This window comes from Notolabrus celidotus, chromosome 9, assembly GCF_009762535.1.
Source record: "Notolabrus celidotus isolate fNotCel1 chromosome 9, fNotCel1.pri, whole genome shotgun sequence".
Taxonomy (NCBI): domain Eukaryota; kingdom Metazoa; phylum Chordata; class Actinopteri; order Labriformes; family Labridae; genus Notolabrus; species Notolabrus celidotus.
The window spans coordinates 27094832-27109371 of record NC_048280.1 but is presented as its reverse complement, the minus strand read 5'-3'; the positions used below and the strand labels follow the sequence as shown (position 1 = coordinate 27109371).

General features: G+C 40.4%; 1 protein-coding gene across 1 annotated transcript; it reads right to left on the bottom strand.

Moving 5' to 3' along the window:
* Window positions 1-1144: 1144 nt before the first annotated feature.
* On the bottom strand, window positions 1145-14540 carry ulk1a (unc-51 like autophagy activating kinase 1a). Its single transcript, XM_034691053.1, has 27 exons — window positions 14044-14540; window positions 13873-13965; window positions 13744-13785; window positions 12509-12541; window positions 12380-12416; window positions 10216-10389; window positions 10027-10100; window positions 9839-9940; window positions 8161-8219; window positions 7082-7164; window positions 6943-6993; window positions 6750-6838; window positions 6496-6652; window positions 6323-6383; window positions 6041-6121; window positions 5686-5811; window positions 5437-5579; window positions 5094-5194; window positions 4839-4960; window positions 4528-4643; window positions 4102-4233; window positions 3517-3671; window positions 3234-3409; window positions 2926-3044; window positions 2560-2717; window positions 2308-2443; window positions 1145-2186 (listed from the first exon to the last, which is right to left on the bottom strand). Exons 1-27 carry the CDS (start codon window positions 14131-14133, stop codon window positions 2143-2145), a joined length of 2754 nt encoding a protein of 917 aa, XP_034546944.1. The 5' UTR covers window positions 14134-14540; the 3' UTR covers window positions 1145-2142.

Below are 14540 nucleotides of genomic sequence, written 5' to 3'. Positions count from 1 at the left end.
TCCTCCAGCTCATAGACTGTAAAAAATAGCATTTTTCAACAACAGGATTTTCATGCAAAAACTCCTTTTTTTTGTATTTGATATTTGATATATTTGAGAACCAATTGTTTTCAATAATTAAACAAATTACTGGGAAGTTTGAAATTGCTGTGAGGGGCAGCCATTGTCTGGACTGGAATTAAAATCATAAATATAAGCTAATTATGATAAAGTCATCAACAATGCACAATGAACAGCTCCTGCCCTCTTTTTCACTGGCTATGAATCACCCTAACCTTGATAGTAATGCTAAAACAAACCAGATCCTCCACAACCAGACTGACTACTTCTATATTTTATTAAAGCTGGGGTTGGTAATCAGATTTAGATACGCTTTTTGTTATACTGGTTAATATTATCTTTCTGTCCTGATGGGAATCAATACATAATCTATTCTTATAAAAGAGCGAAAAAAAACCCTGCTATCTACAGCGGGAGTAAACCTGGGAAAACACCAACCAATCCCTGCCATCAGGGTCCAAAATATTAAAACCAATCAAATCCAGTCCTGTCGTTCTGCCCGCCTCCTGTGCGTACATTTCATGTTTGTTTGTGTTTTTAACTTTCAGTATGATAATGTTTAGGTGTTTTCTTACCACTAAGTGAGACATAAGATGACGTAGTGCAAAACACAAAGATGTGCTGAGGACCGGTTTTGAATCAGTCATGATCATATGGTCGCGAACCAGTGGTGCTCGTGCATGTGAACTGGGGCGTCGTTTTGGAGGAGGTCCGGGGGGGGGGGTTAGACAGAGCCCTGAGGAAATGCTACATTCAAATTCATGCTAGCTTTCCATGACTACCAAACCAAGCTTTAATGCTAGTTATCATGGCTTCCTTGTGTCAGAACCATAGACTGGTCAGAACAGACAGTTTACAGTATGCTGCAGTAAAATCTACATTTTCCAGTGAATATTCACAAGTGATGAAAAGGGTGTGAAAGAAAGCAGAATGTGATTATTTTGTCTGAACACTTGACTTACACATGTAGGACAAGATCAGCAAAGAGATGAGATAGCTTCACCACTTTTTCCTTGGGTGTGCCAAAATTGACACAAGCCAAAAGTTTCTCATTGTAGCTTTAATAGACTAGAAGACAACTCATAGTTTTAACAATAAATATTTATTTACATCAGTGTGTCACAACACATTCTTACATTATTTTCACAAGCATTCACAAAACACAAGTAGAAAAAGGCAAATCGTAATCCTATCAAACTTTTCCTCAAACACTAAAATGTACACATCAATTGATGTGTAAATCTAATGAAAGAGTTTCCTATCAGGCAGAAATCATGTGCAAATGTATTTACAAGCCAAAACACTCACTTATCACAACTCCAAACAGCTACAAAATTAAAAACTAATTTGCTGACAAACAATACAATAGAGAAACAAACAACATGACTTGCAGGTAATTTACATTCAGACCATGTGCACCCCAGTTGACAGAAGACATGGATAGATCAGCTTTAATAAAACCAAGATCTCTTCCAAATGTCAAATGTACTTATTCAGGGTTATGATGTTATACAGTGTAACTCTACTTGGTAGCTTATACTTTCATTACCTCTACATTCACTACTTTGCTCAGACCAACATTTCTAAGAGCAGGCACAGTTTCCCCATTACTTCTATACACTTGCAATATTTGGTCATCTTATCCAAAACATTCAATCTCCTGTTGGCTTGTGAACTTTCACCCAGCACAAACCACATGTGCTTCACAACTAAATAATTATTGTTTCAAGTAAAACCCATGAAATATCAGCACTTTCTCAATCTGATTATTCTATGTGCAAACAAAAAAAACACACTATAGTACAATCTGTAACTAAACAAAAACAAAACACATGATTGAAGAAGTCGGACAATCATAACAATATGTTGTCAGAAAATGTCTTTCAGTCTTTTCTGTGCATTTATGTAAATATTACAGACTGGCTGGGGGGGATCAGAGCAGATGCTCTGCTGGTCAATTCCCTTAAGACGGTTCAAAGTGCTTTTGTCTATTGACAGTTTAGGAGAGTCCATCAACACTGACATGGATGAGGAAGAATAATGCAGTTGCCGTGGGCGTGCTCATAAACCTCATGGATACTGTTAAGACTGCAGAGCAGTTAGGCGTCGCTCGATACACTGCTTACCTGAGAACAACAGAGGGATTGAGAGTTTCAGGATCAAATAAAATCCAGGCTACACTTTTGATAGATAACATAAGACATACACAGAAATGTGCTGTTGAGGTTGTTTTGAGCTTCCACTTACATTTATCAACACTGTCAATGTCTTTTTGCTCTGTGATGATTCGAGACAGGCCCTCCATCAGCAACAGAGCTTTGTGGTAGCGCTGGACTGATGCTGTGCCATAGTGGAACATCTCATCCAACGCAGCAGACTGTACCTGAATGCATAAAACACATTAAGGATACAGTGCACAAACATTAAGATAATGAGTCACGCTGGGTGGAATCTGATTTTATGTGACTCAAAGCATCTCTTGCTGTGTTATGAGCTCACCATGTGCACAGTGTGGCTATAGATAAGCTTCTCTGCTGTGAGTCCATTGAAGCGCTCCATCAGCTTCTGTTTGTCAAGTAAGAAGGTCTCCAGTCGATGATTGAGGGAGCGGCAGTATGTGACACAGCTCTTGTACAATTCATTCAGCTTCCTGATCACTGTACAAATATATACATGTATTAAAAATACATTTAATAACAGATGAGGCAACCCCACTCTCACTTAGACAACAGAAGAAATGTCTGAGCTATTCTCTGTAATTCTGAACTTTAAGTTTTAGACAAAAGAAGAAACACAGACTAAAAACAAACTATTTCAAATGTTTTAAAGCCTTGATGCTAAAAAAACAAAGGTCACAAGTCTCACCTTGTTTGACTGTAGCAGAGGGAAGGAGTCGACCCTGTTTGATATTGTCTTTGGCTGTGTGCAGTGCCGCTGACAGAAACTCTTCAGCCTTAATGTACAGCACCAACTGCTCTGCATAGCTGGGATATGAAAAGGAAAACAGAAAAGTTAATCCCAGTGATTTCAAAAGGAAGGGAGAGTGCTGTTTTTTTTGTATTGGATCAACTTTTAAGACACACTCCCCTGTTTGATATTTGGGATTTTCATCTGCTTTGTAAATACATTTTATAATTTCTGTTTTATTATCAAAAAGCTTTCATGCCTCTCACCTCCATTCTTTACTCAGAAGGCTGATCTGATCTGTCACCAAGCTTTGCTCTAAAAAGGAAACATCAGGGCTGCTGTTGCTGTCAAAGCTCAGTTCCTTTGAGGAAGCCAATTCCATGACACAATGGACGAACGCCAGGATGAATCGTAATTCACCCAGAGTGTCTGTATGAGCCTGCTGTGAAAAGAACAAATCTGAACTCAGAATTTGTCTATTTTATGTCATGTTCATTATGTCAGTAGCTTGAATCCACCTCACACCATAATCACAGTCTATGTCCGTACCTCCATCAGTGTATCTTCAGGGAGCTCTGGAGGATGGAAGACCAGACTGCTGTGTGGAGTAGCGTCCATGGCTTCAGTCTCACTGTTTCGGGGGCTTCCTCCCTGAAGAAGGCGACTGTTCAGTAGCCAGGCTGAGTTCACGTAGCTGGGGGAGCCTACATTTAAGATGAAGAAGAATACAACTAATGAACAGAGCAGGGGAGAAACTGATGAGATGTATAGATTTGCAATTATATAGACACTTTTATTTTCTTTGCTCCAAACACTTTTTATTAAGACTACACAAGCACCACTATTTAACAGCATAGGACACTAGACTGTAACGTAAATAAGAAGAATCACAGTGTACTTTGCCTGTCAAATGTTCCACTGGTTTATCTATAATAACATGTATGTAAACAACAAAGGCTCTCATCACTCAGTATACTTACTGGTTCTTAAAAATTTTGGATCAATCAGTCATAATTATACTTATTTAAGAGGCTTCTCATACACCTCCTACAACAAAAGCTGTAGGAGATCAGAGAGTGACGAGTCATTTCTAAAGATGAAAGTCACTTGCAGTTAATTTGTCAGGACACTCACCTGAAAACATCCTAGATACCAGAGCATCAGGAGGAGTGTTTCCTCTAGAGGGAGAACCCATAGTGAAGACAGCAGGAGGTGGGCTGTCTGTGAACTGAAATCCTTTGTGATAACCAGCAGGGGGAGCTGTAACTGCAAAGAAGAAGACCTCAAGTCAGATGGTAAAGACATCCTAGGAGGAGTACCTCAAAATAGGTACTTTGTTTCAAACATTGCCCAATAATGATGTGTTTATTTCACAAAAATGATGTCATTATTACATAAAGTGTTTCCATTGCATTACATTATGATGAAGCTCTCATACATGGCCCCATAACTGAAGAAGACTTGCAACACCTTATCATAAATAAGTAAAGCTCTCTTCAAATCTAGGAAAGCTACAAAGTCCTAAACACACAACTTATTTATACAGCTTAGCATCGTTACCTGTTATATCCATGCCCTTCTCACAGTTGAGGTTCTCGTCACTTCCCTCTCCAAAAAGGTGAGCTCCAAAGGCCGCCTTCAGCAGCATGTCAGACAGCCTGCCTGTGCTCAGCGATCTGGATATTTAATACAGACACACACACCATCCATAGCAGTTAATCATTTATGTCTACATGCCAGATGGCAGGTTAATATATGAATGCAACCCTCGGGTTTAGATGTTGATTACAGTCATGAGGACAGAAAAGTTCACACGTGCACTGTCATATGATGATACTGGTAATACTATATTAAAGTGATGCTGTTCTAACCTCTTAAATGGGCCCTTTTTATGGGCCGATTTCCTGCCGAGGTTGTTCTGGGAAAGAGGACTTGGATTAAGGGATTGAAGGTCTGGTACTGTCCTTGTTCGGTTCGGCATCCTTGGCTGAATCTATAACATAAAATAAGAATTTAACAACTGAATTTAACAGCTAACGTACACTAAAGATTACTACACATGATGGTGTATAGACAACAAAATATTCATGTTGTGTGTCTGTAGTATAGAAACTTAGATGGCTGACCTTTGGGCTGCCGGTGTCCTGCATGTCAGGAGAGCCAGTGAGCAGTATGGTTCTTGTGCTGAGCGGGAAAGTCTGCTCTGAGGCCTTTGGGGTCATTCCCACTGTGAACGGGGAATCAACTGTTAGTTTTGCATGCTTATAAATAGATTTGTGTTCAGCAAACATCTCCAGGAATGCACCAAGCGTGACGTATTTCACGTATCCAGTACACCTGGTTCTGAGGGCCAATAACAAGTGACACTGCACTAAAATATCCTCATACAGTGTGTTAAGCTGCAGGACTGTGACATAGCTTCCAAACTCTCACTTCATGGGTAACACAAAAGTTGACAACACTGCCTACCACGAGGGGAGGACTGCTGTGGTCGGGCTCCTCCAGTTGCCAGTCTTGGGGAGTTGTTTACAGATCCTGGACCTGGAGTTCTACAGCCTCCAGACTGTGGTGAGTTTTCACTGCTGCTGCTGCCAGCACAGCAGAGAGTGGCCCTGAATGACATGAGACCAGAGTCAGACCAGCAGAACAAAACAGACAATAACAAAACATTGAGGTGAGGTGCGTTCAGCGAGGTGACAGCAGAGCAGCAGCACAAACCTGGTTGAGCCATGCAGGCCGGCAGGGTGCAGGTTCTGCTCCATACGCTGGTAGTTTTGGATCTGAGTTGGGACAGGAATGGGCACTGATTTGCTCCACTTAGGGCCGACATATTCAACAGGCTTGCTGTATGGATGAAACAGGGAGCAAAGGAATAAAATACATGAGAGTGACTTTGATGCAAAATAAAAACAGAAATGGAATTGATACAAAGTAAACACGTTCTGAAAGTACAACCTCCCAGATTGTACCTCGATGATTGTAAATGCTGTCCGATTTATGCAACACTCAAGTTAATCATTCATCTTAGGACATTTTTATCTTCTACAAACTGAAATCTGGACAGCTCTCTTACCTAATAGGCTTGGAGGGAGAGTGCAGTCGGGGAGAGGCCGGAGGTGTCTTTCCGGGACTTCTCTCAACCAGTTGTGAGCTCCTAGAAAGAAATCTCTTAGCTCTGTCTGCACAACCTCATAATATTCATCATTCATTTAACAGTCTATAAGAAAAAACCAAGACATTGGGATATTTGCAAAGTTACACAAAGATTGTATTAAACTGATGTCAGTGTAGTATATATATTGTCATTACTGATGAATTGAGAAGATATTGTGCTCAACAAGCAGCGACCACTCACCCACTATAGATCAGGCAACTCTCAATGGGTGACCCAACTTCAACGTCACATGCATACTCATCTATAAAACAAGTGAGACAGAAATAGTTAGATACCTTCTGCCAGTGTAGAGAAAAAAACTGCACAATATAAAAAAGTGAAAGTATCTGCAGAGTGAGGCCGAGATGTCTTACTGGGAAACTGTGCAGGCACCATGACGTAGTCCTCTGTGGAAGATAACGTGTTCCTGCTGTGCTGATTGGCTATTTCTCTCATCAAGAAGACAGGGGAGTCCTGGGGAGGAGAATACTGCACTTTGGGTTGCAGTCGGTGCATCTCTCCTTCGGAATGCTGAAAGAATATCACAAAATCCAATAAATCAGTGATATGTTACAGAGGAAGAGATTCATAATGAGTGTGACTCTCTACATTGTTTAGTAGTACACACTTGAGGGGAAGCCAGGTGTGATGTTGTGGAGCTGCTTGAAGAGCTTCCTGAACCTGAACTTGGATAGGAGCGCAGGGGAGCAGGAGAGCCTGTGCATTAAAGAAAATAAAAACATGAGTGCACTTGTGTCAGGACGTTAGCTACAGCACTTTCACTCAATCTAAGCTGTACTGAGACACCGTGAAGTACATACTTTTCTTTGGGGGTGAGCTGGTCTCCAAGAATGGATGGTGGAAAAACTCATCTGCAAATGAAAAAATAGATTTACATGTAAGAGAAGTTTTTGAATGTGATAAAAAAAACATTGTTTTTGTTAAAATGTGTTATTTTACCAAAACTGATCCTGTCTCTGTGGTTTCTTTGCAGCAGCCCCAACAGCAGGTGTCTGAGGTTACTGGAAGTCTCCTTTGGGATGCTGGGAAAATGCAAAAGTTTTTGCTTTTAGATAAAATCATTTGTTGGAACACTCCTCAAATAAATCAAAGAGAGAGAGAGTGGTGATCAATACTAATGAGCATTATTAAGGAGGACAGACTAAGTCAGAGAAAAAAAAATACCAAGGCTAAAAGTAAAACATTTGTTAGCTTCAACTCTAAATGCAGATTTATGTGTGTTGTAATCATTGCCCCACTCCCTATTTGCATTTTGTTGCTGATAGATGTAGTGTTTTAAGAAATAATATTCAGGTCACTTGCGTAAATTCAGAGTAAGCTGTGAATTTTTAATCCAGTTTATGGCTTCAGTGCAAAACCTCAGGGCATCATGACACTCAGAGCAAGTACAGACTGTGTGTGTGTATGTGTGTGTGTTTGTGTATGTGTGTGTTTACGTCTGTGTGAAGCTATTTGGGTCATGTGGAAAATGATAGCAGAGGAGACGGCTTGCTAGCAGCTCAGAGAAAGTTATATATAGAATGACAAGAAAACAACCAACCATGCTGGCCTGCAAAAAAACAGGAGCCCGTGTTATCATCTTGCTTTATGGCTGTGAGAGATAAGCATGACCACAAGCTAACCCAGTGGGAAAACAATAAAACTTTCGAGGTCTATGTTGTGAACGTGACAGATTCAGTGTTTAAAGTGACTTTAAATAGCAAAGGTTCAGTTGGCAGATTTACTTTCAAATATGAACCATGGGAGAGTGACGTGCATTAGTTTCTTCCACTTTATGATATTTCTCATGGTGCCTGTTTTACATAAATCTTTGGCGTCCACACCAAACACTGAGCACGAGTGTGGCCACACAGTGTACATGAACCGTCAGTAAATCAGCAGCAACCAGAGTACAGAGAAGACAGATCTCCAAGTAATATCTGTTTACACTTCCTCCTATCATCCCCCGGTGTGTGTGCTGCTCCACGTGTGTTCAGAACATAAAATGTACAAATGTGTTCATTCAGGGGTGTGCTTACCTTGGAAGGAGGGTCCTGTTGCTTTCATAGAAAAGACGGAGCTCCTGTGGTGTGCTGGCCTAAACAAACAAATAAAAACAATAATCGTGAGTGTAACAGTAACTTTAATTTACAATAAATCTCCTGATTATTTTCAGGATACATGTTTGCTGTGTTTGCTGTGTGTTTTTGTTGGTTGTTAGTGTTTTTGTACTCTGTAAAGTACTTTGAACTGCTCTTTGTATGACTGCTGCTTTATAAATAAACTTGCCTTACCCTAATCATGTATTAATTAAATCCACAAACTCTAACAAAGAGAAGAATGCTCAGGACTAATTCTGAAAGCCTAAAGTGATGCTTCATTTGCAAAACTTAAAAACTGTAAAAGTCCAAACCCCAATTACTCTTTTATTTACATCATAAATTAAACAGAAGAACCGCAAATCCTCACATTAAAGAACCACAAACAAGCAGATGGTTAAGATGTTTGACTGCCTGATGAGGGCTTGATGCTGAAACATGTAAAACTTTGTTCTAAAGTTTGCTTAAAATATGAAAGTTTTGCCTTTTTGAACTGTTTAAAAAAAGTGTGTTATGAGTTTTTCTTGTTTTCTATGACTGCGTGTATCCCAATCCAAATAATACCACAAGCCTACACTTTATAAGACCTCCTTATGTTTGTTATGTGATTCTCTAATCTCTATTCCCTGTTATAAATAAAGAAATACTGCAAATTCTTAAATTAAATAACCGCAAGCAAGAAAAAGTTTACAAATGACTTCAAATTTATACACGCATGCCTCCTTACTGGCAGGCTGTTATGGGAGCGATAATAGAGAGTCTGACTTTACATTGGACTAAATCTTGACTAATATAAATATAAGTTATTACAGAGCACATGCAATCCAAAGATGGTAACACATGGGTGTTGAGACTCCAGGTGAGCAAGTTTTGTAAACATCATCAGCATCATCATTATCAGCTAACCTCATGTGGACTCTTGGACTGGTCTCAACTCAGTGACCAGCCTGACATAAATAGAAAACTATCCTCCCTCTCTTCACTGGGAAAACGCTTTCAAGGAACTGTAACATAAAAAGCCTCAACGGGGTAAAAAGGTCAAACAAACCGAATGATTTTTACTTTTATAACTGCTCATGAAACAGATAAGAAAAAGGGCTTCACACAAAAAAGAGGGGCAAATGTTAGGCAAACACATTAGCATGTGTTTTTACAGAAATCACATCTGAGGTAAGGTGCAAATAACAGTTCAAGTTTCATCTGAGCGACCACGTGAACAAGAGAAAGTAATACCCGGGGTTGTGAAACAATATTTACTGTGGGCTCAGAGAAATGGCTGACAGCCATTTCCGCATGCCCACCATCTGTAAACAAGGCTCTTTACAAACAAGTGGACAAGCTGTTCCAGCAATTTCCATCAACACTGGAAACTCGACAGAGTCACCTGGCAGACAGGCAGCATCTAATGGATGTGCTGTGGATCACATTGTTTCGTTGTGTTGTGACAGGCATCATGTTCAGTTTGAGTATTTGTGATTATGTAAGGGGTCTTAGTGAGCATTTGTTGGATGAAATTATTAAAACCACTTTCCAAAACACCTAAAAAGAGATTACACAGTTTATGCATGTGCATGTGTGTGTGTGCTTGTGTGTGTGTCTGCTTTTCAGTAGCACTCACATGAAAAGGAGCCTTTCCAGTCAGACACTGGTACACAATAGTACCTATGCTCCACAAATCAGCCTTGGCATCATACGTCTGAGACATGATGACCTCAGGGGCCTGTGACCGGACAAACACAGCTTACAGCTTAGAGACAGGCTGACATGTTGGCAAAGGAAAGCAGAGGGAGTGACATTTCTGCTCACCATGTACATGGGGGAGCCGCACAGCGTGGCTGCCATCGTGTTCGTCTGGAGGTGACGTGCAAAGCCAAAATCAGCTGGAGGGAGAGAAACATATGTTGAGTCACATGCAGGAGAGCCTGTGCGTGCAAAAATAAATGATGTGCACACATTCCATCAGCTCTTATATATGAAGTGGGTTTAAGTCATTACCGATTTTAATGCATTTATTGGTGGGACTGGACCTGCGCCCCTCTGGATGGCAGAGCAGGATGTTCTGGGGTTTGAGGTCTCGGTGAAGGATGCCTTTGCTCTGCAGGACCTTCATGGCCTGAGCAATCTGCTGCAGAAACATACGGATGGTGTCCTCGCTTAAAGTGCCTCTAGCTGAGAATCAACAGGATGAAAAGATCCAGAAGAAATTTAGCATGAAAAATAGTTCTTAGAGCACTGATTTTCCTGGCGTCAAATAAATCAACCACCAAAATTCAGAATCTGTAGACACAGGAGAAGACTTTGGTCCTGGAAGTATTTGGTTTCTGCAGTGTGTTTGCCATCTGTGTTGTACTGACCATTGACAAGTTAGTATTCGTTGGCTGTTTGTAGGGTAACAGTCTGTGTGTGGAGCCAAACGGAGCATCTGCTGTAACCCTTTGGCAGTCAGCTGATGACAACTGAGCTTTAATGAATTGCTTCAATCAAAAACCCACATTTAAGTGCAGCTAAAAATCAGCTCTCAGATGGTCAGGCTATTTCTTAAGTTGCTAGTCAGACTGAAAACAACAGTAATGAACTCAAGTTATTGCTAACCGCTGGCCACAGCAGAAGCCCCAAAAAGTAGGCTGTCGCTCCCAGAAGGCTAAATCGCCGTCAGATGATAGCTGATGAGCTCAAAGATCGATCAACTGATAAATCAAGAATTTAAAAAACGAGCCCTTAGATACAGACGTAAATTTAAAATCTGATTTACTTTGGCATTTGTATACTATAATCCAAAACTTTTACATGATGCAAGGTAACCATACACAACTGTAATCATATCAGCGTCACTGCTGTCATACTCACTGGAAGAAATTTTTGTTTATGATGTGGCTTCATTTAGAAATTACTGTCAGAGCTGCCTGACATGCTAGCACCCCCCCCCCCCCCCAACCCCCATCCCACCCTCTGCAGTACACCCAGTATTTATAGCGTCAGTGTTTTTCCACCGGAGGACAGGGGATAAGTGAGTGACAGATGGGCGAGGTCATGTGGGTGCTTTGTGAACCTTGCCAAGTGTGACTGTGTGTTGTGCTGCAAGAAGCTGGATGAGCCCTCTTGGAGACACAGAATGGGCAAGAGAAGCTGCCGGCGTGCTGGCAGAATTAGACCAGCGTTCTACATCAGCGTTTAAATAGAGACTTAGACACCATGGGGTAAATTTAGCCTGAGAAGAATCACCTGCAAGGCCTCCACTGCATCACTAGATTTTGAAACAGCGATTGAAACTTGATGCAGGGAACGTGTTCAGATTGTATTAAAGTTTCAGCAATCTGAAATTTCAACATAGAGTAATTAAAAGAGAGCTCATTAAAGAAAAAAATAAGCTATGGGAGTAGAAGTTGTTTTTTTAAGAGGGGGATTCTGTAAGGTACTCATCAGTAGTGCATATGTTACCCACAGGGGATATCAGTAGAACATGTATGTGTTGTGGCTGACAACAGAAAGTCAAAAAAGTGTCTTTCTGAAGGCAAAGTAGAGCTCTGAATATATTACTATTATATTATATTTATATTATTATATTGTACACTTTAGCTATTATCTATACTTGGATTGAATTGTTTAGAATGAGCTAAATGGTGTGGTAGAGTTGACTTCGCCAGTAGCAATTGATAGCCTAGCATCTGTACTGGTTCTCCATCTGGTTTCTTAAAGAAGAGGCTGCGCTGACAGGATCCCTGTGGGTAATACACTTACTATTGAAACGTACCTCATACAAACCCACTTATAAGGAAATAGAGAACTGTCCCTTTAAGGCTCTTTAATGGGCTTAATATAATTTCGGTTAAGTATATATGATTACTAACACTCTATCCTGTTTGAGCTGTAAACCAGAGTTTGATCGTTGCACTGCACTGCTACGTCACAATGCTATAATTCCTTCAAACACTCGTGTGAGCTAAAACAATCCTCTTTAAAGCCATGCTGACCCTCCAGTACAACAGTAAGCTGCTCCAAACTTATTTACATTTAATAAACAAGCTGTAAATTTGCTCCAGGGCTACTGTGGGGAGAGCTAGAAATGTCTCCATGTTTGTGTTGAATAAAGGTAACATGGAACCCCTTACAACAGTGAGACAGGCGAAACAATAACATCTGCTGGATGTCAAGAACTTACAGTGAAGGTACTCTGCTAGGTCCCCACCATTGCAGTACTAAAAAAAAACAAGAGAGAGAAGTTTAGTAGGAGCTTTAACATTAATGCATTTTAACTAAATGGGAACTGTATTTGTTTTTCACAACATACCTCCATGACCAGATACACACATCCGCCAATTTCCTGTCAGTAAGAGAAGATTAAATCTGTATTATCATTTTTTAAATTAGTAATAACTGTAAATCTGGTTAAAAAGAAAATACACACAAACAATATCATTTGTTTCATGTAAAATCATGTCCATAACAGTGACTTTGACCAATAATCCCAGAGGACTTTAACAGTTGTTCCCAAAGTTACACAACAAGTGTCACTTGCTCCTTTCTTAGACTGAGTTTAGTCTTTTTTGGCCCCTCACCAGAGGAGCATCTAGAAATTTGGACCGCTCACTCAGGGGCCTGAAACTTTACCCTGTTATGAGACCTGTCCAGCTATGGCCCCACAGGACCATCCAGGTCCCTCCCTCATTTGATGCCTTTGATATCCAGGGTGGGAAATTTAGCGTGTCCCCGCCTGACTTGAAATGAATTCAATAAGCGGGGGAGCGAGTCCCCTCTTGTTTGTATTTTATATAATCAAGTTAAGGGCGCAGGGTCTGTGAGTACCACTTGTACAACTAAATTAATGACACCCATCGGCTGTTGTAGTAAGTATCACTATTACAGATCATGAGAGTACAATATGAGCTGAGGCCAGTTGAAATATGTAGTATAGTAAAGGCTTCTACAGTTGACCCAGAGTGTATCATCTCAGTTCATTAGCCTTGCAAGCTGAGTCCGTGTGTCTTTATTAAGCCATTGTTTAACCTGCTGCACCCTGCCATCTGTTAGAAATACAGTGAGAGATCAGCTCACCCCCCGTCTGGATATGTGGCAGGTGTTGGTAAGGTGAGAACAGGAAGGCACCCACACAATCACACAAACTGACACACAAGCAAATGGTTGATGTCCTGTCCTATGTGTGACTTGTTGCTGGGTTTAAATAGTCTACTTGCATACAGTGAGAACCCTAAACAGGAATCAGAACATGTTAAGCTCTGTCATATAGCACCTTTCACTGTCTTAGAATATCTGATTTGAGTGATCTCGACTAACTATAGTTCTGGTCATTGAGTTCAAACACTTTATAAGAAAACTACAACACCCTTCAGGCAAATCTGTATCACATGAGCCAATGGAGCTCAATGGTGCAACAATATGTAAACCTGCAACATGTGGCAGTGTGTGTGTGTGTGTGTGTGTGTGTGTGTGTGTGTGTGTGTGTGTGTGTGTGTGTTTGTTTGATTTGCATAGGAAAAAAAGAGGGTAAAATAAGGGGATATTTACCTGATAGTCAAGTAGTCTGACAATGTTCTCATGTTTTAATTCCTAGAGAAGGTTAAGAAAACATTTTAGTTTAAGGTACACATTAAAAGTCTCACTAAATATGTACAGCACTAAAGATCAACTTCTTACCTTTAGTATTTTGATTTCTTTACCCAGCAAAGATTGTGATTTGGCCAAGTTTTTCTTGTTGATGCACTTCACAGCAACTTCCCAGTCACGTTTCTTGAAAAGTCATTTATAAAGTACATTAATGGACAACAATGACCGGACAAATACAATATTACTGAGTTATAAAGTTACCTCTTTATGTCTGCCTTTGAATACAACTGCAAAGGCACCATGACCAATCAGGTCTTTCCTGTTGAACTCAAACTTCCCAACAGACTCCATGGAAAACACAAAATAAACTCATAAAAGTGTCCGAGTAGGTTCAAGAGGTTGCCTCTCCAACTAAAACAGATGTACGATCCCACGACACCTCCCTCGTGCCGGTAAATCCCATTTCATTGATTAAAAACACTGTGTTCGCTCGTGAAAAGCTCCATGGACGAAGGTAATATCGTTGACAACGTGACAAAGTTTGTGTAAACACAGAAAACTTAGAGCAACGTGGATTGGTATAAGTAAGTAAACACAATATTAGCGACCAATTGAGCTTCTTAAACGTTAAAATGATTCCCTTTTACTGTCCTCGAATCGTTAAAAAGTCAAAAAGTTCACGCAAGTGTCTAGTGTCTGTTTATATCCAGACACTGAGCTCCGGTATTATTGTCTTCCTCACCTTTCTAAAGCTGGTG